Raw genomic sequence first — 22217 nt, forward strand, 5'->3', positions numbered from 1 at the left:
AAGCAGTGGTATCAACGCAGAGTACTGTGCTTATCGGATTACCAGAGGGTGAGTGACATAAATAATTAAGTCTATATTATATGAATCACAATTGCATAAAAATGTTAATTGTGAAGATATAGTCTCTAAAATATGTTTATTTAATTTATAGCTGGCGCATAATAGAGAATGGGGTTTCCATAATGCAAGAGTAAACTCTGTTGCATGGTCTCCAAATTGTGATATGGTTGCAAGCGGTAGTCTCGACACGACTATTATTATCTGGAGTGTAACAAATCCTGCAAAACATACTATCATCAAAAGTAAGCAAATACAACAAATTTTCTTCTGCAAACGATAATTGTAATTAATAAAAATAAAAAACTTTCGTTTTTAGATGCACATCCTCAGAGCCAAATAACACGCTTAGTCTGGCTGGATGAAGAAACATTAATCTCTGTTGGACAGGACTGCAATACTAAAATATGGCGTATAGAAAAAATATAATTAACTTTTGGAAGAATTTATTGTCACTTTTAAAGAAAAACTCAATTTTGGAAGCATTTTATTTATTTCGTAGTCTATGAATATTGTATATTATTTTTTAATACAATCCTTAATATATGATTAAAAAGATTATATTGCAATCCTAGCATCTCTTTTTATTGATTTTATAAGTTAATTTACATTCCATATAACTATTTAAAGCCTCCTGATGCTTTAGCTTTCATCATTTCTAGATATATTGTATATTTGCACTAAAAGTCATGCAATTTATCTAACTTGTCTTTATTAAAACAGTGTAACAATAACAAGAAAGCGATAAAGGTCTTCAGGAACATGATCATACTTTACTTTGTTGTTTGTACACTTAATGAAATAAGGTGTTATGGTTTGTCTTATTATTAATCAGTCCAATGCTGCTCTTACTAATATAAGGTACCATGAATTCTGTCACTAAATTATTCTCTAGTGCAATATGTCTAGAACAAATTTTTTAAAACGGGTGTATTTTTAATATATTTAATAAAATATTTTTATCTCTTTCAAACTTTCTCTCCCTCTGCAATTGCACCAAAAATTTTTTGATAGGTATTCTAGCAAAGATTAAAATGTCTATATATGTATAATAACACAGCAGTGACTTTTCACCATCACAGTATTGGTGGTTTTGACGTGTATCGTGGACGTTTCTGCGAAGAAGCCACCGGATGTCTATACGATACGTGTTTTCTTAACGCATCTCGTGATCGCGATACATGCGAGCACGATGTGCAGCTATATGAACTATTGCTATGCGTCTCCATGTGTACACGTAGGTTGTACTGATTGCTCAACTGTTTACCACAAATAAAACAAGTAACACTAGATTTGTTGTACGTTTGAGAAGTTTTGCCGGGTGCGGATGCTGCAAGCAACTTGAAATTTCCGTCCCACGCGGCCGATGGCGGTTTTATATCTTCTAGAGGTGCAATTTGATCCTCCGTGATTGATGCGGTTTCGTCCGCTATAACTTCCGAGTATCCTTTGTCGAGATACTTATTAACAGATACATTAACAGGAACAGATGTTTTCTCCCTTTGATTTAACTTTGCATTTATGGAATAGTAAGGCTTTGTCTTCACGCAATATGGTATACTTTCTTGATCGTTGCTAGGCTCTTCATCGTCTAAATTATCTATTACCTCATGTAGGGATGCAGATACTGATTCTGTTTCAGTAATCGTTGTGTTATCTTTTGATTCTGTCATTATCATATCTTCGTTCGACAGTTTTTCCTGAGGCATTACTGGTGGCTGTGCATATAAGCCGTTATCGTGTCTTGAATTTTTCTGAAATAAAAACACAAATTATATTAAACAATTATATTTCTTCATTTAAGATAAACATTTTGCAAATAAAAAATGATCTAAAAAATATATTATGGTCATATGCTTAATTCTAAAAATATTTGAATTTACATATTTTTTATAATATATTAAGAGATATGTAATATTATTACAAAGATTTAAACAAGAATATAAATCGTTTTTATCTTTCAATATTCATGGTATAAATGTAATCTAACTTCTAAGTAAAATACATATGTAGATATTAATGACATACAAGTAAAAAATATATTTTTTTGAAAAGTATTTAACCATTAATTTTAATTTTAATTAATATTTAAGAAATATTACTTAAGGATATTTAGCATGATAATTTTTAAAACACATTATTTTTCTGATTTATATTCATTGTCTCAGATATATCCGTTAAACAATGATAAAGTTTTCCTAACATATGTCTGCTCTTCTGGAAAAAAAAAGTAATCAATTATACTAAATAATATGCTGTATGTATAACAGTTTAGCACATAAAAGTGCATAATTATTGACTTATATTGCAGAAAATTATTTACAAAAATTATTTTGTTTAAAGATCTTTAGATTTGATAAATTAACAGTTACGTTTGTTATCACCACACTTGACTAAAATGTTAAATATTATTGTTCTGCAAAAAACAAAATGTATCGTATAAAATCGCCGTTCTATAACTTTGCTAAACAGTTTAGTAATTTAGAGATCCGTGGAAGAAGCTATATTTTAGATATACCTGTAAAGTCATTCTATGGGGTAAGGTTCCATAGGATGCATCCACTTGCATTTAGTTGCAACACACACAACGATCTTGATCTCGTGGATATCGTTTTTATTCATTATCGTTCCTTCTCGATGCATGTATGAACATAATATGTGTAGCGGTATAATATCCTTCGTGAGGTACTTCTTGAGGAACGACAGTGAATGTGTTTAAGTGACCTGAACAAAACAACACGATCATAGGATAATATAAAAGGATTAAGAAAGGAACAAAAGCGAACGCGTATATTTTGTTCTTTGTTCTGCTGAATAAGTACGAAATTAATTTAAAAAATTAATCATCTGGGATCTTTCTAAAAAAATATTAGCGACAGTATAGTGACAATTCTGTAATTTGTAAAGTATATGGTATCAAGCATGCATATTACAAGGATATATATTTACAATGTAAGTTGCGATACATTGAGTTTGATTGATGATGAGACACAGATAAGATATACTTTCTATAACATATAATGTTTACAATATTTACTATTATCAAATGAATATTCGATTATAGATATCATAATCTATAAATGCACAATCTTAGAAAGTTTTTAAGAAATTATAAGTAATATATTGGTATATTTCATAAAAAACAATATTATTTTTACTCAATTCTTGAGTAGAGATAGTCAATAGAGATATTTAAAGATACAAATACTATGAATCAAATATTACAATGCATAAATAGAGTTGTATACTACTAATTAAAAGGAAAAGAATGCATTGCAACTTAAAATGATGCAATTTATTAATAAAAAGTATTACATAAAATTTGTTTAGATATACATTATATGCCAGCTATATTGTTGAGCACATCTATAATTATTTTATGCGGAATTGCATATATATATATGAACAAAGAGGGTAAAATATTTAGTATAATTGTGATAGAATAAAAATTCTGTTAGGGGGAATCATATTATACGATGACGGCACTTAAAAAAGTACATGCTTTGTTATTAACAATTTGAAACTTTTATTCAAAAGAGCAAGTATATCAAAAAGATTAAGTATTATTCATGCTAATTACCTTAAGTATTGAATAGCACGCCATTAATATCATAATTTTTATTTTTCCAAGTATATTATAACGTAATATAATTATATTATGCACACATATCTATCTATTATGCATTTTTTTGCGTATATAATTAGCAAGCTTTTAAATATATTTGACCTAAATTTGAAACTCAATAATAATAATAACAAATTATCTCATATTTCTGTGATTAATGTGTTTCTCAAATATAGGTCATTATATTGTATATTTTGCAAATTAATAACTAAAATTAGTATGTGATGGAAATTTATAGTTAATAAATATATCAATATTTTTTTATATGGACTTTCATAAACCGTTATGTATGATGCTAGAAGTGCTGAGAGAGAAAGATAGAAAATTATGAAAATAATAAAAACTGATGGAAATATAAATATAATATAGTCAGAAAGTACAATATAGAGAGATGTATCGCATAATACTTTTTAGATAGGCAATACATTTTTTAATATTTCAAACATATAACAGTTCTCTTAATTTTTTATATATTGAATAATAATAAAAACACTTACCCCAGCCATATCAGCTAATCCACAAATATGTAATGTATCAGCCATAGCTAAAAGTGCAGGTAATTGTTCTTGATAAATATTCACTTCGCCATTGTACATAAATTTGACTAGAGCGCATAAATTTGCATATTCCATGCCAGGCAATACAATGACTGGATGTTGCAAAGAGCTTAAATCCTAAAAATTTATTTGTAAAATTCCATATATATCATATCTTACACTGTTAGGTTTAAACCAAATATGATTTGATTGACAATATAAGCAATACTATATTGACTCTAATTAATAATAGAGAAATTAAAAGATAATTATAGAAATAATTGTATTTATTTTACTCAAATAATAAAATAACAATATCAAATTTGTATTATATTAAATCTTATAATATAATATAAAAATAAGCAGAAGAGCACAATGCAAAAATTGTAACATCATATTATATTAAGAACAAAATTTTATTGAAAATATTTAAAAGTTGTGTGTCTATATTATATATATTAATTAACTAATATATTATATTGCATTTGCACAAAAACTAGATAAGATATCTTAAATTAATACCTTAAACAATTCTTTAAAATAATAACTACAAGCTGAGAGTATGATTCTGTGAGCATGAATATGTCTACCACCAGCGCTCAGTGTAACATCTGTTAAATGGCCACCATCGAGCAGTTTTGGAAGAGAGCTCAATAATGTATTTTGGAAATTGTGCCACCGTAAACAAAACTGTTGACTTTCCATATCTACTCTTGCTGTAGAAAGAAAACACCGCATTAAGAAATCTCATATTACAGATAAAGACATTGTTTTTACAATATTGCGAAAAAGAAAAAAAAACAGGAAATCAATTTCTATCATATACAATTAAACTTGCATTAACCAAAATGTAAAAATTAAATGCAAGGCTATTCTTGGAGGAATATAAAAATCGCTTTATTATAGATAAATATAATTATAGAGATTCTTTTTGCACAATATATGATTAGTTATTGTATTTCTTTACACGAACTTAACAAAATAAAATGTATTTTGTACATATTGTTGCATATAAAAATGTATAAATATTGTACATAAGAATTCGAAAAATTATATGATGCAAGCTATAAATCACAGTGAAGAAACATTCAGTTACATCAAAGAGAAATTCGTCGGACGTGATGTAAAAAGTGCCACTGGTGAAACCAGTTCAAGAGAGAGATATACAGACAGACACAATACTATTTATTTAATCAGGCTGCAGGTTCCAGCCAAATCTATTATTGTACTCAGGTATGGCTGGAGGAAAAGGACAGCCATTGTGTGATTTATGAATCAGACAGTTCGTGGCAATTAAAGCGCCGGCCATTCGAAATAGTAAAAAAATCGCTTGGAGATGAATTACGGCGAGGAGACGAATTTACATGTATTGTTCTTTACCTTGTTAAAATTGCCGTCCACTGTAAACGCGATTGTTCTATGTACAACACTACTCTTTTTCATCTGGCAATCGCCATAATCACGAGTGACACGAATCACGCAATTGTAGTAGATAGAATATAGAATACGCCAAGTTGCACGATCGATAATCGACATTGTTGCCTATCGATGTTATATCGAAACAATTGTCGCGATTTGACGCGATTTTCAAGCGGGCTTCAGAATCACTTCGACCAAATTTCGATTAATTCAATCGTTTATTAATTTGTAGAATGACCGACAGTTACATTTCAAAATTTTAATTTTATTATATATAATTGTATTATTAGAAATTTTGGGTGATATGGTCATCTTGTAAGTTAATCAACGATTAAGTTAATCAGAGTTCGCTCGAAATGATTCTAAAAGTTCATTCGTTTACACATACGTATATAATGGTTTTTAAAGAGATTACATTATTCTTTTTCATATTAATTGCATAAAATTTCAAAAACTTTTACATAATAAAAATGTCTACGCTAAATATAAAATGATTTTATATAATTAAAATATTACAAAGTATGCTTTTATACAAGCCCTATTTGTCTTTCATTCCATAAATGATTTAAGAAACAGCAAATTAAAAAATATTATATTTAAAAAAAAAGTCTTTGTCTCGAAACATGAAAGTACAGTTATATACTGATGAATATAAATATATACGCATGTCCATACATTTATCTATGGATTTGTATAATTTAAAGCAATTATAGAAATGATTAATGTAGTGTGCGGATTTGTCATAGGAAACTATTCGTCTTTACCATTATTATTATTATTATTATATTATTATCATTATCGATTTTATTATTTGTATATATATACATCTAGCCATACAGAAAAATTATGTTTATAACTGCAAAATCGCTTAATACGCTCAAGCTCGATTGGGTCAGACTTTCTTTGATAATAATGCGATTTTAAACGTGCCATGTTCAATCGCGTTTCTAAACCATCACAATTCTGATACACTGCAAGTTTCAAACGATTTCTCAATTATATCACAGAAATACAGACTTTTTGAATTCGAGTTCATTTGAAGACATACGATTATAAAATCGTGTTCTTAATGAGTGATCGAAAAATTTGTAGAAATCACATATAAACCAATGTATATATGCTATTAATTAGAAACAATCGACGATTTTAAAGAAAATCACTACAGTGCTAATCTCTCGAAAAAAATTAATTGGCGATTTATACTCGTTTGACCGTATAATAAATATACACACGGTCTTGTCGCTTCTGTTACAATTTTATATATAGTTTCTTTTGTTTATAATGCTTAAGATTAATGTAAGAATTAATACCGTGTGATCATAATAAAATGATTATACGTTTATATTGCCTATATCGAGGAAGCGTATAACAAAATCTATAGTATTTATAATTAATAACAACCTTGTGTATCGATAATTGTCATCGATAACAATGTATACATTAAAAAAGAGAGAAAGAGAACATTTTCTTTGTTAAATATTTTTAAAAATGTAACGAATAAATAAAATACTAATTAATGTTTGTGACTAAAAATAACATACTATTTTTATATATGTTTTAATATTTCTACGTGCGAATTCTATATAAAGTGACATATAAATATTCAATAAAATATATAATAAAATGTAATGCCGTAAAAAATTGATATCTCAAGAAGTATTCCTCGTCGTTAATTACGTTAGGCACAGAATATTTCTATATTATCAGTTATTCATGCTAAAACGCGGTTTATAACGTTCAAAATTTTCATTAATTACTAAATCGAAAATTTGTTTTTCAGCCGTTCTCATTTACTTAAGTCTCAATATCATAATATAAAGAATCGCAACTTTGCAGTTGAAATAATCTTAGGATTATTTAGCATCTAAAGAAATTATCTAAAGAAATTAAAAAAATCTCTCATTTCTTTGACCCTAAATAATGCTAAATTTTTTTTAGTGCAAAAGTTAAACCCTGTCAATGCAATCTTAGACTCGAAATTAGCTTTACTTAATATTGATATCGAAAATTCTTTACAGAACTCGTAAACTCTTTGTCCCGTGTGACACTTCTGTATCTTTTTCGATTCTTCGAATCTTCGAAAAAACGCGAGTTATTTTAGTTATAAAAAGTCTGTAATATAGGAGAGATATTAGTAAAACAGAGTGACAAAAGCACATGTCACATTCGCAAGATGTGTGCGATTCAATTGCAAGATTTATAAATCCCTTTTTATGCCTAGAACTAATATATAAAATCCATACATTCTTATGTCTATCTACATATACGTACGTGTATATGTACGTTTGTTTATTGATCTGTAATATCCGATATTTAGACCAGCGCTTCTCCGCTATTCATAATCTCGAAGATTGTCCATAAATTTTCGTAAACTTGTACTTGTTGCTTTGCATCAGGTATCTGGATTATTACATATATGTATAGTATACGCGCTCGTATATCATCTAATATTCGGGAATCTTTCAACAATATTCGTTTGTGGACATTATTTCACAATATCGAAGATCAAAGTCATTTAATAGCGGCTTTTAGATATATACCGCCTCTAGGCAAAATTAATAATCTTCATTACTTATTAGCATACAAAATGCATTCTTATCTCCAATAATTCCACAATTTCAAAACACCTCGAATTAAATATTACATTCCGCAACTACAAAATCTCCAAGGTAAAATTCAAGGATTATAATTTTTGTATTCCTCACTAGTATCCTGTGGTGGTAATTTTTAATTATATGAAATCACCACAAAGTCCTCCATATTTTTATATAAATTGGTCCGCCATTGCCAATTTCGAAGTTCGAATTCTTTCCGATTCTTATAAGGAGAGTGAATATTATTGCGTTAAAACCGCCGAATAACTATAATAATAATTTAACACTGAATAAAATTGCTTATCATGTATAATAAATTGCCGACATGTGCGCACGTATAATATTTTCTCTTTTTTCTCTCATAGGTGCGATTATTATTGTGGTCCATCGCCATGGAGTAAAGTGAGTATAGCATTTCTGAGAGCGAAGTTCGGAGTGAAGGAAGTGTCGTGCAATGATTCGTTCGTCATTGGACTGGTGTATTTTCCGCACAGAAACCATTCGTTTATAGCTGCTCTCTCATAAGTAAATCCATCTAGAAATTAATTATCAATTAGATTTATTAAAATAAATATGTATGTAACACATAGGCTAAAATATTTTTCTAAAAAAGAAAAAAACTTATGATATTTTCACCTGAGCACTGTACAGGTTCTTTCATTATCTCGTGCGTTATAGGACATAAGAACTCATGAGGAATCTCAGATTCATCTATATTGTCCGTAACATTGCAATCTTCACGCTTCAGCCAATATAATTGCTTTTTTAATGTCTCGACCGCCTACAAATATATACACATAACTTAAATATAATCAGTTCAATATAAAATTAGTTGAATAAGATCATTATAATATGAAATGCACCTCTTCGTCGTCTTCTATTTGCAACCGGGATATGAGCTCGTTCTCTGACATGGACAACAAATGTCGTCCGGTCAATCCCAGAGGAAGCACTTTCTTAGAAAGTCTAGATAACTCAATATCATTTAACCATTTCAAAGTATCGTGCATCTTCCAATCTGCAATCTGAATGATAAAATATTACCCCCCATCAAATGTCATTGAATAATATTCAATAATATTATATTAATGATAATTAATAATATAAATAATAATTTAATTGATACTAATAATATAAATAATAATTTAATTGATATTAATAATATTAATAATAATTAATAATATATATAATTGAATGATATTTAATGAATATCAAGCACATTTCTCATTTTTTAAAATATTACTGACCCTCTTTTTTTTGTTTCTCAAACTATCCATTAAATTACTTTGTGATACTAATTGCTGAGGCACCTTCCAAACCAAAACAGTTTTATCCAACGCACCTAAGAAAAATATTTATTATTACAATAAAATATTTTTATATAATTTTGTTTATGAGTCCTCTATATATAAAAAAACGTGTGTTAAAAAAAAATGTATTTAAATTGAAAATTAAGGAAAAATGAAGAAGTTTAAAACTTGATCATTGATTTACATATGTATACATTAATAGTTAGAACAAGTTATGACGAAAATCTCGAGACCTGTAGCGAAGAATGACGTATCCTCAGAGAATGCGCAGGATGTGACGAGACTGTCGTGATCTTCCAGGACATATAGACAGCTTCCAGAAAACTGAAAACATATTGATTCTCGTGTGAATATATTCTTTTCGTGTTTTTTGTTAAAACTTATTAAATTGTCTCGATTACTTACTACACTCCATATGCGTGCTGTTCTATCCGTTGCGACGCTACCCAAGACTTCTCCATGGATAGGCGAAAAACGGACACACATTACATTTCCACCATGTCCGGTTAAGGATTTTTTTTCCTTATAACGCGTTCCGGTATTGCTTGACCTGGTACTGTCCGGATTGGATGACGACTCGTTCGATATGATTATATGCCATAATTTAACCAACGAATCGTTACCACACGTTGCCAGTAAATATATTTGCTCATCGAGGTTCATGTCTGTGTCTCTTGCTGCAAACAATTGACATTTATCGCTGATTTTTGCGTTAGTTAATCTCTATTAAATAATGGAAAAAAATTTTTATTACTCGAAATTGAACGATATTATATGATTTGAATAGGATTGAAGCATATAGTTTAGAGAGATAATAGTTAAGATATTTTTTTCAGTACGCACTGCATATGGCGGAACCTGAAGTAGTAGGACTGAAATCGCATCCTTGAACACCCAGATCGTGACTTGTAACACAAACCATCAATGCTTCGGAACCGTTCTTCTCATCCAGAGTATCGAAAAGACGCCAAGTACCTTCATTACATGCGGTCACCAAGTAACGGGAATCATGCGTAAATGCGATGGCCGATATCGCGTCGGCGTGACCCTCGAAAATACTATAATATTCCCTAACGATTATTGTTAATTATCTACATTTATAAATTGCAATTTAATTTATCGAGTTATTACAAAAGATGCACTAAATTTTGTATATACATAAAATTATCGCACGAGAAACGATTCTGAATTATATTTTAACTTAAATTTAAATTAAAAAATTAAATTACTTAATTTTAAATTAAAAAATTCTTAACTACAATGTATTTTCGAAGTATTTTTCCCTCACATCTATCAAAATTTATTTATTATGGATTAATAATATTTTAATGTATATATTTATGCTTTCTATATTATTATCTGTACATACTGTAACTGGTCCATAGTCTCCACGTCCCATAATATTGTCTTCTCGTCATCACCAGCAGTAGCAATTTTTGTACCATCTGGTGACCATCGGCATACACGGATACCTGTCCCGGAATTGACAAACGAGGATCTTGCTTGGCTTCCGTTCTATCGAAAAAAGTTGTTATAAATAAAGAGCTAGAAATAACCCATAATATTATATTCGCCATAAAGCAACAGTTACTTCTGTATTCCAAACTACAGTCGTCCCATCGAGAGAACAAGAGGCGAGCATGGAACCACATGGACTAAATTCCACATAATTGACGCTATAAGTATGCGCGTCGAGTGGACTGAAAGGTTTCTCTTGTATTTTAATCACTTCCTCTCCGTCTTCCTCTTCAGTTTCTACACTCCACATACGCACCAATTTATCGCTAAAAATAAAGAAAAATTATCTTATTGTTTCGCTACTTTTACAATTTCGAAAACTCACCTGGATGCTGAGGCTAAAAGATTATTTCCATAGAAGGCAACGCTGTTCACCGCTCCATTGTGCTCTTCCAGTCTTTGAATCAATCGCACTTCGTTAGCATACGTTTCGACGTTTTTCATCACATCGTGTTCATGCATAGTATTCTAAAATAAAGAATTTTATTAACTATCGTCATGTGTAAATTATTACTTACAATCATCTTACCTTTTCAGGATCATTCATAAACCATTTCGTTCCAACGTTTCTTGAAAGTTCCGAATCGACAGTTAAATTTCCTGTCGAGTCCCAGACGATTACCGACTTATCATTAGAGCCTACAATTATATTAAGGATTAATTGTCTTGAATGGAATTATAAATCTTTCCGGAAAAGATATTATACCTGTAGCTAATAAGCTTCCATCGCGCGAAAAAGCGCAGCAAGCGATATATCTGTTATGACCGGAAAGTCTCGTCATTACCTTTCCTGAGCTCTATGAAAAAATAAGATTAAAGATTAGTAAAAAATTAACTGTCAAATTTTGACTTCTCTCAAATACACGTGTCTTACCGTCTCCCAAATTACTGCCGTTTTATCGAGGCCACAGCTAGCAATGTATAATCCGTTATTGCTGAAACGGACGCAAGTTAAGGCACTGCTGTGCTTTTCCATCACTCTACAAAGCTGTATAATGGCAGTAGAAGGTTGGGCTTCGCATTTATTCTGGCTCACTATGATTTCCCACAATTTCACATCGTGATCATTGCCGCACGAGACGAGCTGATAAAGTTTAGTGTATGGCTCGTTACCTGCGCGATAATAATATCACTTATTCAATACGACAAATCTTATGTAATTCATTTTCTTTAGATTCGTTCAAATAGTATGCTTGCGTACATGTGATTTCTTGAAAAGTGGAAAAGTCGCAAGAAACCACTCCCATGTCATGAGCATCGTCAATTGAGACGAGTTCGGTGGCATCCTCATTGCTGGACGTACAAGTGTCAATCAGCTCGGCAGTGGAAAACAGCTTTAGAACGCCTAATGTGCACGAGGTGATCAGCCAGCTGGAATCTGGCGAAAAGGATACACTTTGCACGGCACCCTCGTGTTTTTGAAAGCATCTAAAAACCGTTATAATATAGTATATGATATTTAATCGGAATGCAAATTTTTATAACAATTATAAGAAAAAGACTGACATGATTTTGCGAGAAAACCCTTATAAAAGATCTTGCCTGATTAAATTGCGATGAACCAGATCCCAGATACAGACTTGTCCATTATCTCCAGCGGTCGCGAGTAACGTTGAATCCGGCGAAAATCTGCAAACTCTCACCGCTTCGCCGCCTATCTGCACCATGGTGTATATCTTTGCCCCCGTCTTTGAGATACAGTAAATTTATATCAATACAAGAAATAATAATTGCAAAAACATAATTTACAGTTTTAGATCTTTTACTTTTTTAAACGATCTTACATTCCTTTACGTTACCTTTGTAATAAAAAGATTGCATTAACATGCATTATAGCGGCAACTTCTAGATTTATACGTATTAAAAATTTATTCGACTGTGTAACTTTAAAATAACAATAAAGCTTAATGACTACTCATTATTTTTACAGATTGTGCCTTTTTATTTATATTCATATTTTTAAACTTACACGTAAATTCCAAAGCAGCGTGGTACCATCTATGCTAGAAGTAGCTAACATGGTGGATTGGGGGCTGGCTTTGACCGAGGTCACGCCGTACTTGTGCCCCATCAGGGGTGAAAAAAAAGCTTCCACATAGCCAGTGCCGGGCTGCCATTCCCAAACTCGAACGCGTTTATCCCTGTGTATTAAAAAGATTTGTAATTACAAGCGCCCTGAACCATGTGCGTGCATTATTGATAACCGATATTTACCCGGATCCCGTTATCAGCACGCAATCACCAGCGAAGTCAACGCTATTTACATCGCTGGTGTAAACTGTGAGAGTCTGCAAAGCTTGCACGTTGCCTATGGCAGTCATGTTTTTCTTTCAAATTAACGGGTTACTTAGCTGTAAAGATGTATATAATATATTAATCAGCTGTGTGCGTCACTTGTCAAAGTCAAGCCGATGTCATTTGATGAAAGAGCACCTATTACATGAATGACGATGATCATCAATCTTTTAACGGGAATGGATATTATCTATATATATATTACCTGTAGTCCGCATTACACATTTTGCCTTTCTATATCTACATATTAAGAATTATAAATGTTCATATTGGAACAGTCTATCTATTAAAAAATAAAATCCTCGTTAAATTGTCATAATTCGACGATATCAAATTATTATGATCCGCGTTGTAGGTATCTTTTTAAAGTTGATATATTCTTTCGCGTTGGATATATACAGTGACCGGCACAATAAAGTGACCATATTATATCGCATATAAAAATCTCTTAAAGCTAATGTTTGTAATAGAAAAACATCTTATTATTGTATTTTGTTTGAAAGATTTATTATCGCACTAACAATTTATAACGAAAATTGAACAAGTTTTTGCGATAATAAATATTTATGATGTCATTATAACAGAACAAGCATTTTCATGTATGACAAAAAAAAATGACCACTTTATAAATCTTAATTTATATTTTTAAAAAAATTCAAACTTGGTATTTAGTATGGCCTCCTTTGGCCCTAATGACTGTCGCCAACCGTCTGGGCATGCTTTCGACCAGATTATGCAGATGATTAAGGTCGAGATTTTCCCAAGCTCATTGCAGTGCATCAAAGTAATTATTTTTGTTCGTTACTCCGGTTTTGTTTACATTTCTGTCCAAAATCGACCATAAATTTTCGATGGGATATATATATATTCTGTCCATAACTGTTATATAGCAAAAGGGTTGAAAGGGTAACGAAACACGAAGGGAGAAACACCTTTAACCTTTGCTTTTCAAATGCTTGCAAACGTGTGCTTATGCGTTTCTCAATAATAGATACATTCCGAATCGACTAACTGTTCTACAGGTGGATATACATAAGACATCGGATTTGAAGTTTCTGAAAGTCAGATAGCCTTGGCATTGACCGTACACAGGTCGTTAAAAGGCATTCTATCACTATTGATCTGCAAAGTATATTAATTTTATTTTTAACTAATGATGAGATAGAGTATGAAATAAACCATTGATATTCTACATGAATTAAATATATCTGTTGTATATATAATATATCTGTTATAATATCTGTTATCATTATACCGTTAGATTAGAATTGTTTGATTTTTAAGATGAAAACGAAGAAATGCTAAAGATGCGAATCTATATGGCGTTAATAATTTTTATAATTACCGCTGTATAAATAAATCAGTGTGTTTTTGATAGCACTTTAAAGTTTACACGCGATATATGTACAAACAAAGTTTCTGCGATATAGAAAGAAAAGTGTCGGACTTAGACAGTCACACGTGAGAGTTTAACGCTGACGTGTATGTAAAAATTATTGATTGTATTTATCCATTCTATCTTTATGAATGTGGACAAACAATGTTATATTATTTACAGTGACCATTAGTATAGCGAATAAAATAGAAAATTTTTCCGCTACCTATAAAACATTTGTCGTTATATATAATTAATGACAATAAGATAAGCATGTTTTATCGGAGAAAATGATGTACTCAAGATAAAACTGTAATGTCGAGCGATGAATAAAAATATATTACTTGTACATATAAGGCCGATAATGTGCGATGTTATCTATTTCGCGCTGAAAAATTTATAACGCAATTATCGATATATTACAGTTATTTTGAAGAAATTAACAAATTATTACACATGACTAAAATATCGTCCTATATTGTTACGTGGGATGCAATTTATAATTTATAATATTATCATATTAAATGTAATATAAATCGTATAAAGTATTGCTGTCGACCCAAGCATTTTGATTCTAAAATATACAAAATTACATTAGCCATGAACAATATTATATGCAATAAAAATATAGGAATAATGAAAAATATGAGGGGAATTAGGAATTTTACGGATACATTATCGAGTGTTAATCGATATTTGTTAAATTAAAATTGATTTTATTTTTTTACGTTAGAAAATACAGTGTGCACCGAAAAGTTGAACGATTCTGAAATATATTGATATATATGTCTAGTATTAATTACCTTTCTAACATAAAAATAGCTATTCAATAACAATTGATCCGTAATAACTTGCGTGGGATGCTGCTGTTTTTATTATCACGCCAATAAATCTCTCATTAAATTATTGATCAACAAAATAAACCGGGACTTATAATCAAGCGCAGACACAAGTCGGTGCTCTCGAATATTACTTCTATTAAGTTGATACATTCGTTAAAAAAAATTAACATCAAATTATTTCCTTCACATCTCTAACACGATTTGTGCAGAATATTATATGTTTATATGATTCTTCAATTTTCTTGTATCTTTATTTTACGAACAATTATCATTTTTCTCGTACTCACTCATAACGATGAAGGCACATGTTTCAAATATTAGTCGACGCTGTCTCGCCTCGGTGCTTCGTTGTTCCATCAACAAACACGTACGGGATACATGATTTTCATGATTCTGAGCTACGCGTTGTGAAGCGATGTCACATATTATTTATCACGATCATCATAGTGCTCCTGCCGACGAGATACTTCGAACAGGATACCCCGGACAGGGCACCTGTCACAATGAAGTTAAACGCGCTAAACGCATGTCCACTGGCGTCCAGATCAATATTACGGAGGCGTAACGTGAGATATAAACTGTATGCGGTGTTTATTGTTAAATACGATGTTAATATGTATGAAATGTTTTTCTTTTTGCGCCCAGTTACCGTGCGAATGAAAATATTTTCATAATTAAACACCTGCACTTATCACAATTTGTATAGATATCATAAATTTGATTATCTTATCACAGAAAGTATATAGTAAGATGTGCTATAATTTGCTATATTTTCGCAATATATATATATATATATTTAATAATAATAGAGAATTATTACAATGTTTTTCATTGATTCAGTTTGTTTGATTCATTTATTTATTGCTTTAAATTTGCAATCAATATCGAGACCCGCTTGACACTTACTGTCAGAATCCGCGAAAAGAATCTCTTGAAATTAATTTTCCGATAAATATCATCGGTAATGTGCAATAATACACGTCTCGAAAAATCATCAAACATATTAAAAGAACATATTTCAGCAAAAGATATAAATTATGTAAGGCAAGAAATAAATCGAAGCAAGTTTAAATCATAAATGTACGAAATATACATAGATTACGCGTATCGAACAAATGTTGCGCCAAAAGAATTAGAAAAAGAATACGCAAAATATTTTACAATTAGAGGTCATAGACGTTTAGGAAGTACGTATTTAGAGATTGCGCATATCTTTTATATATCTATTTTAGCAATTCGTACGCCAAAATTAGAAAAAGAACACAATGTCTCGAAAGTATTATATTTTTATCTCTTTTTAACTAGAGAGAAATTATTCCTATGATAATTATAGTCTTGTGTTTGAGAGAGAAAAATCAGAATTCTGAGACATCGCATTCTTTTTCTAATTTTGACGCAATATTGTTTTTAATATGTACAGTCTATATTATATATTTTCTACGTCCATGTCAGAAGTCTGATTTCTCTCTCTCTCTCAAATATATAAAATTATGGTTACCATGGGAAATATTTTTCTCTAGTTAAAAAAAGATAAACATACTTCCAAGACATTGCATTCTTTTTCTAATTTTGGCACACGAATTTTTTGCTAATAGATAACAAAATATTGTATATGCGCAGTCTATGTATTTTCTACGTCTACGATTTAAATTCATGATTATATTATATATTCATAATATTACGACAGTACGAATTGAAAAAGATTACAGGAGTTTCTCCTGTCATTTCTTTTCCCGAATCGTATTTTCCTAATATTGCTAACTTAATCGCAAGCTTCGAATTCCGCGGCTATCTCTCCATGATAAATATAGGCTGCGATCGGAACGACACTAGAAATGCTTCGAAGCGTTTGATTGACCAATCAGGGCAAAGAGAGTAAAAATTTCTTTATTCTAATTGGTTAATGCATCGCTTCGAAGCATCTCTAGTGTCTTCTCGATCGCAGCCATAATCAGCTCAGCTGTGTGGTATAAGAAGAGAATCAGCTGTTTGTTCTATCCAAACGCATGCGCAAACTGGCCGGCACTAAAAATACGTGAACGCATATATAAACAGAAAATGACAGCCAAGATCGATGGATAATTTGTGGAGAGAATGCTATTGTTGTTTATGAATTGTTAATCGATAGTAGATCGGATTGAAGAATTGCATATTCGATGCCGCTTGGTAGCAAGCCAGAATGCGTAAAATGTGGGACTCGCGAGACCCCATTGTGGCATTCAACCGATGCCGGAAACTTGTGCAATACTTGCTTGGAGGACGAGCGGAATGCCGAGGCGAATTCGTCCTCCAAGGTAGACGAGGAGGATAAGAGTGGCTCGCTAAGACCTAGAAGAAGCACGAGGATCACGAGATATTGCAATGCGAAGGCAACAGGACCGCATAAAGTTATACCTAAAGGCAAGGGTCGCAGGAACTTGTTTAAGAAAACGGTGCGCGAAAGGTTTTGTATTACATCTTCAATTAAGAGAATTAATATATTTAATTTACGATATTGTATATGAGAGAGATCGCTTTCATATATTTTCTGTTATTGAGAGAATGAAGATTTAAAGAAGTGTCTTAGAATTGATATTGATAGTTTGTTATAGAAATTGTGAAATAATTATATAATTGTCGAATATATTTATGAATGTGTATTTGTTTAAATTGTATGTCTATACAGCCAGTCAAAGCACCCACTGCTACTGCAACTCCAGTCACTAGTAACTTTGTATTTTATAAAGGCACATATTTTCAAATTGGAGATATAGTTTCTATGCAAGACATAGATGGTGGTATTTATTATGCTCAAATACGTGGTTTATTGACGGATCAATATTGTGAAAAGAGTGCTGCTGTTACTTGGTTATTACCCACTACAGCAAGGTAAATCTTTATTCCATTAGTTTTATATCCAATTGTATATCATGAATTTATTTAGTAATAATAATCTATATTAATTTAATAAAACTATACTTTAGTCCACCACCAGAAGAAGGTTTCATTCCTGAAACGTACATAATAGGACCTGAGGAAGATTTACCACGCAAATTAGAGTGTATGGAATTTGTTATGCATGCTCCATCAGATTATTTTAAGTTAAAGAACACACCCTATCCACCCATGGTTACAGAAAAAGGAATCGGTTACATATGGACAACTCTTAGAAATGAAATAGCTATGTCTAAAAAATGATAATTATACTTTGGAACATAATCGTCAATGATTCAACTGCATAAAAAAATAGTATCGTTTTTATTATTTTATATATGTAAATTATTTATTATAGATAGTTTTTTTTTAAGATGTATTATATTTTTTAGTCAAAAATGCTATTCAACAGTGAAAGTACATAAATAGTGTTGCAAAACTTCTATTAGTAGAACAGAAATATGCACGGAAAATAATACATGCTGTGCTAGCTTATTTATTAAATATATTTCATTACAATATATAATACATTAATATTTTTCATATTTCTGTTGAATAACTGTAGGGAGAGGGGGGACGCGTGCTTCTCTCTCACGAAACGCAGGTTATTTAAGACAATCAAAAGTTGCCCATATAGTTAAATTCATGGACCTGATATTATTTTAATAAACTTTCTAACATACATATATATAAAAATCTATAAAGAACATCCTTATGTTACTTAATTTTTTTTTTATGTAAAGACTTTCGAGACTCCACTCTATTCTTCTCCAAAATACTTGCCGACAAAACTTGTAGTTCCAAAATAGATAGTAGTAGTAGTCAAATAATGGTTCATCCATGGTCTTAATTCTGATATCGTTGAGACGGGATATATGCAGATACTGCAGGCAACATTGGTGCATTCTCGCTTGCCTGAAGAGAGGAGAAAAGTGCCCTCGGTGCGGTAGTAGTGTCGGTTACGTTCGGGATGACAGAAGAGATCAGTCAGCTAGGTGCCAACGAAGTGACGGCTGGTCAGAATTTGAGATCTTTTATAGCTTGCGGCAGATCAGGCAGCTTCATATCCTTTATTTGTTGCGGTATATTCATGTTCTTCACGGCCGAGACAGCACGCGCGGGCGCTGCTGCAATTCCCGCCTGCACACACCATACAGGATGGAAGAAGTATGGAAAATGGACAATTTCAAAAGGATTCAGTAAATGACTAGACTGAAATTTTAGCGGGGAGCGAAAGCAAATGACAGCAGATGACTACACGACAATGACGATATTTATTATTCTTACGGAGCATTGCAATGTATACATTATATCAAGGCACTTGAAGCAATTATGAAATAATTTGCATTGTCATGCGTGTTACGCAAACGCTCACACTGCATAAAAGCTATAAAAAACTTTATGCTTTCAACAGTTTTAATTATAAAAAAAAAGGGAAAATAAATCAGATATATATACTATATGTGGAAGTGAGATTGTACAAAGTAGCCTGATTTGCTACTACCAATTATTAAGGAGGGGGCCCCAGAAGGACAAATGGACGGGGTGAGCTAGACCGTCCAGATTTGTAAGTTCCCTAAAATTGATGTTATGTCAATCAGTTCTATCTATCGCTACATTAGGTTTGCTCTACAGATCATACCACATATGGATGCATAACTAGAGCGTTCAATGAATTGCAATAACATATTAACATTTTCAAACTCAGTGAAAGAAAATAAACACATTTGCAAAACATATTTGCAAAATCGGCCATACTAAAACGCATATTACTATACAATAGCATTTTATATGATGAGAAATAAGTATGAATTTGGGCATAAAAAATTGAAGTTTATGCATCGCGAGCATGGGTCAATGTGATGAAACTGTGATCTAGTACTCTTACTATACTTTTACTATATTGTAATAATAAATATATATTTAGTAAATCTATACATATATTAAAGATAAATTTTTAAAAGATCACAGTTGAGACATCAAAATTATAATAGCAAAATGATAACTTACTTCTTGCTTTTCCAATTTGTTTTGATCCTCGATCCTGGTAAGAATTTCAGTCATGTTGGTCTCAAGAACCATACCACCCATCACCAATTCATTGAGTATATAATGAACTTTGTCTACATGAAAAATGAGATCAAGTTCACACACATTCTCAAAGCACTTATCCAAGGTTTCAACAAAGACTTGTATTAAGTCTAAGATTCCAAGCTCCGATTCTGAACTATCAACACAGAACACGAAATAAAGCGTAGCATAGTGTCGATAGATCAATTTATAATCGGATCCACCAATCAGACTACCACCTTCCAAGAAATTACATACATTGTCGTCTCTCTTGGAAACAAGCTGGAATGTTTCTTTTATTATCTGCTGTTGCATATCTTCGTTCTGAAGCAGAAAAGTGTCTCATATTATAACAATCTATATGGATGTGTTTTTCTAATTCATTCTCGTTATAATCTCAATTTATTCATGAATTAAATTTTGGTATTTCGAATTTACTCTTTACGTATTATAACTTTACATGTTGTGTAATGTAACTTCTATATTTTTTAGCAAATGCGAGAGTAATATCAACATATACTTACAAAGTACTGATAAAACTTGGAAAGACGAGGTTTCCCATGATTATTGAAAACTAAAATTGCTTTAATCATATCTGTATTCGGTTAGCGTTACTCGATCTTATGATAATCCTATTGCTATCCTCGAAACATACAGTCATGAGTACACGAGAGGTTATATTCTATGACACACTTTTAAAAGATTAATCCTCATTATTTCTTTTTGATATGTCAGCGAATAAGACTTAATTCTCTCTTGTAATATTCTCAATCCTGACGAGGTTAGTTCGTCAGCTGTTAATGACGTACTGTTTTTTTCTTTTTATACAAGTATACTTTTTTTTTTAAAAAAGCATGCTTTCAGCTCGAGGAAGTTTTATCTAACACATAAAATATCACACGTTTATCAAGTATATGCGTGAAATAATTTATTTTTCTTCTTACACACACACACAACTCTTCCTTTTTCACTCTCTTGCACTTATGTTGAAAATGAAACTGATGTACATCCAGTAGTGTAACATATAAAAGGAGATAAGACAAAAAAAAATAGAATGTCATAGGGTAATAGTTTCTTCATATTTTTATATATAGAAATCATTGTATATATTTAAAGATTTTTTATTATATTATCTATATTTTTATGTTAGCTAATACTAATGATTAAAAAGAAAGAAATGAAGTAAAAAAGCTTGCTGAGAGTTAAAATCAACGTTATATATATATGGGATATTAATCCAAATACTTTTTATTATATGTTTCAGCTATATTTTCGTTGATTCATAGTTATAACGCGTTTATTTCAACGTTATAAATATGAAAATAATTCCTATCACATATTTCTTCATGTTTGATAATAAAAACTATTACTTTTAAAAATATATAGTAATAAACATCTCAAAATATGTATATATATGTAATGATGAAAAAATGATCAACAATAAAATAGACACGATAACTTTTCAATTACTAATATCATCAGAAATTGAATTCACTAAAGATATATTGATAATTTTTTACGGTTTGTAAGGGTGCAAGATCATTAAAAAAAAAAAAAAAAAAAAAAAAACGCGGAGTCGCGGAGACAAAATACGCAAGCGCACTCGGTATTACACGCACTTGGTTTCCTCGGCATGTGACAGCATCAAGATGATAGAGAGAGA

General features: G+C 31.0%; 4 protein-coding genes across 5 annotated transcripts; 1 reads left to right on the plus strand and 3 right to left on the minus strand.

The window, feature by feature from the left end:
- Positions 1-552: 552 nt before the first annotated feature.
- On the minus strand, positions 553-4930 carry LOC138932242 (protein abrupt). Its single transcript, XM_070293878.1, has 3 exons — positions 4741-4930; positions 4180-4356; positions 553-1811 (listed from the first exon to the last, which is right to left on the minus strand). The coding sequence occupies exons 1-3, from the start codon at positions 4921-4923 to the stop codon at positions 1134-1136; spliced, it is 1038 nt and encodes a 345-aa protein (XP_070149979.1). The 5' UTR covers positions 4924-4930; the 3' UTR covers positions 553-1133.
- Positions 4931-6413: 1483 nt separating this feature from the next.
- LOC138932383 (WD repeat, SAM and U-box domain-containing protein 1) lies at positions 6414-16092 on the minus strand. Of its 2 annotated transcripts, none has more exons than XM_070294146.1 (18): positions 15859-16092; positions 13274-13410; positions 13029-13200; positions 12602-12747; positions 12261-12487; positions 11934-12172; positions 11766-11856; positions 11589-11698; positions 11385-11527; positions 11133-11325; positions 10911-11056; positions 10385-10611; positions 9947-10218; positions 9775-9865; positions 9479-9573; positions 9095-9256; positions 8868-9012; positions 6414-8766 (listed from the first exon to the last, which is right to left on the minus strand). In XM_070294146.1, exons 2-18 carry the CDS (start codon positions 13378-13380, stop codon positions 8606-8608), a joined length of 2727 nt encoding a protein of 908 aa, XP_070150247.1. In that variant the 5' UTR covers positions 13381-13410; positions 15859-16092; the 3' UTR covers positions 6414-8605. The 2 variants fall into 2 exon arrangements, with proteins under 2 accessions (XP_070150247.1, XP_070150248.1); XM_070294147.1 differs by having other exon boundaries at positions 10385-10599; positions 15859-16091.
- A 1434-nt stretch (positions 16093-17526) lies between these two features.
- LOC138932892 (GATA zinc finger domain-containing protein 1) lies at positions 17527-19188 on the plus strand. The gene is made up of 3 exons (XM_070295178.1): positions 17527-18003; positions 18237-18439; positions 18535-19188. The coding sequence occupies exons 1-3, from the start codon at positions 17728-17730 to the stop codon at positions 18746-18748; spliced, it is 693 nt and encodes a 230-aa protein (XP_070151279.1). The 5' UTR covers positions 17527-17727; the 3' UTR covers positions 18749-19188.
- On the minus strand, positions 18965-21382 carry Or (AP-3 complex subunit sigma-2 or). Its single transcript, XM_070295179.1, has 3 exons — positions 21079-21382; positions 20495-20878; positions 18965-19624 (listed from the first exon to the last, which is right to left on the minus strand). The coding sequence occupies exons 1-3, from the start codon at positions 21145-21147 to the stop codon at positions 19502-19504; spliced, it is 576 nt and encodes a 191-aa protein (XP_070151280.1). The 5' UTR covers positions 21148-21382; the 3' UTR covers positions 18965-19501.
- Between the last annotated feature and the right edge of the window lie 835 nt (positions 21383-22217).

Source organism: Polyergus mexicanus, unplaced genomic scaffold (genome assembly GCF_030449975.1).
Source record: "Polyergus mexicanus isolate NDT 795.1 unplaced genomic scaffold, iyPolMexi1.0 SCAF_4, whole genome shotgun sequence".
NCBI lineage: Eukaryota > Metazoa > Arthropoda > Insecta > Hymenoptera > Formicidae > Polyergus > Polyergus mexicanus.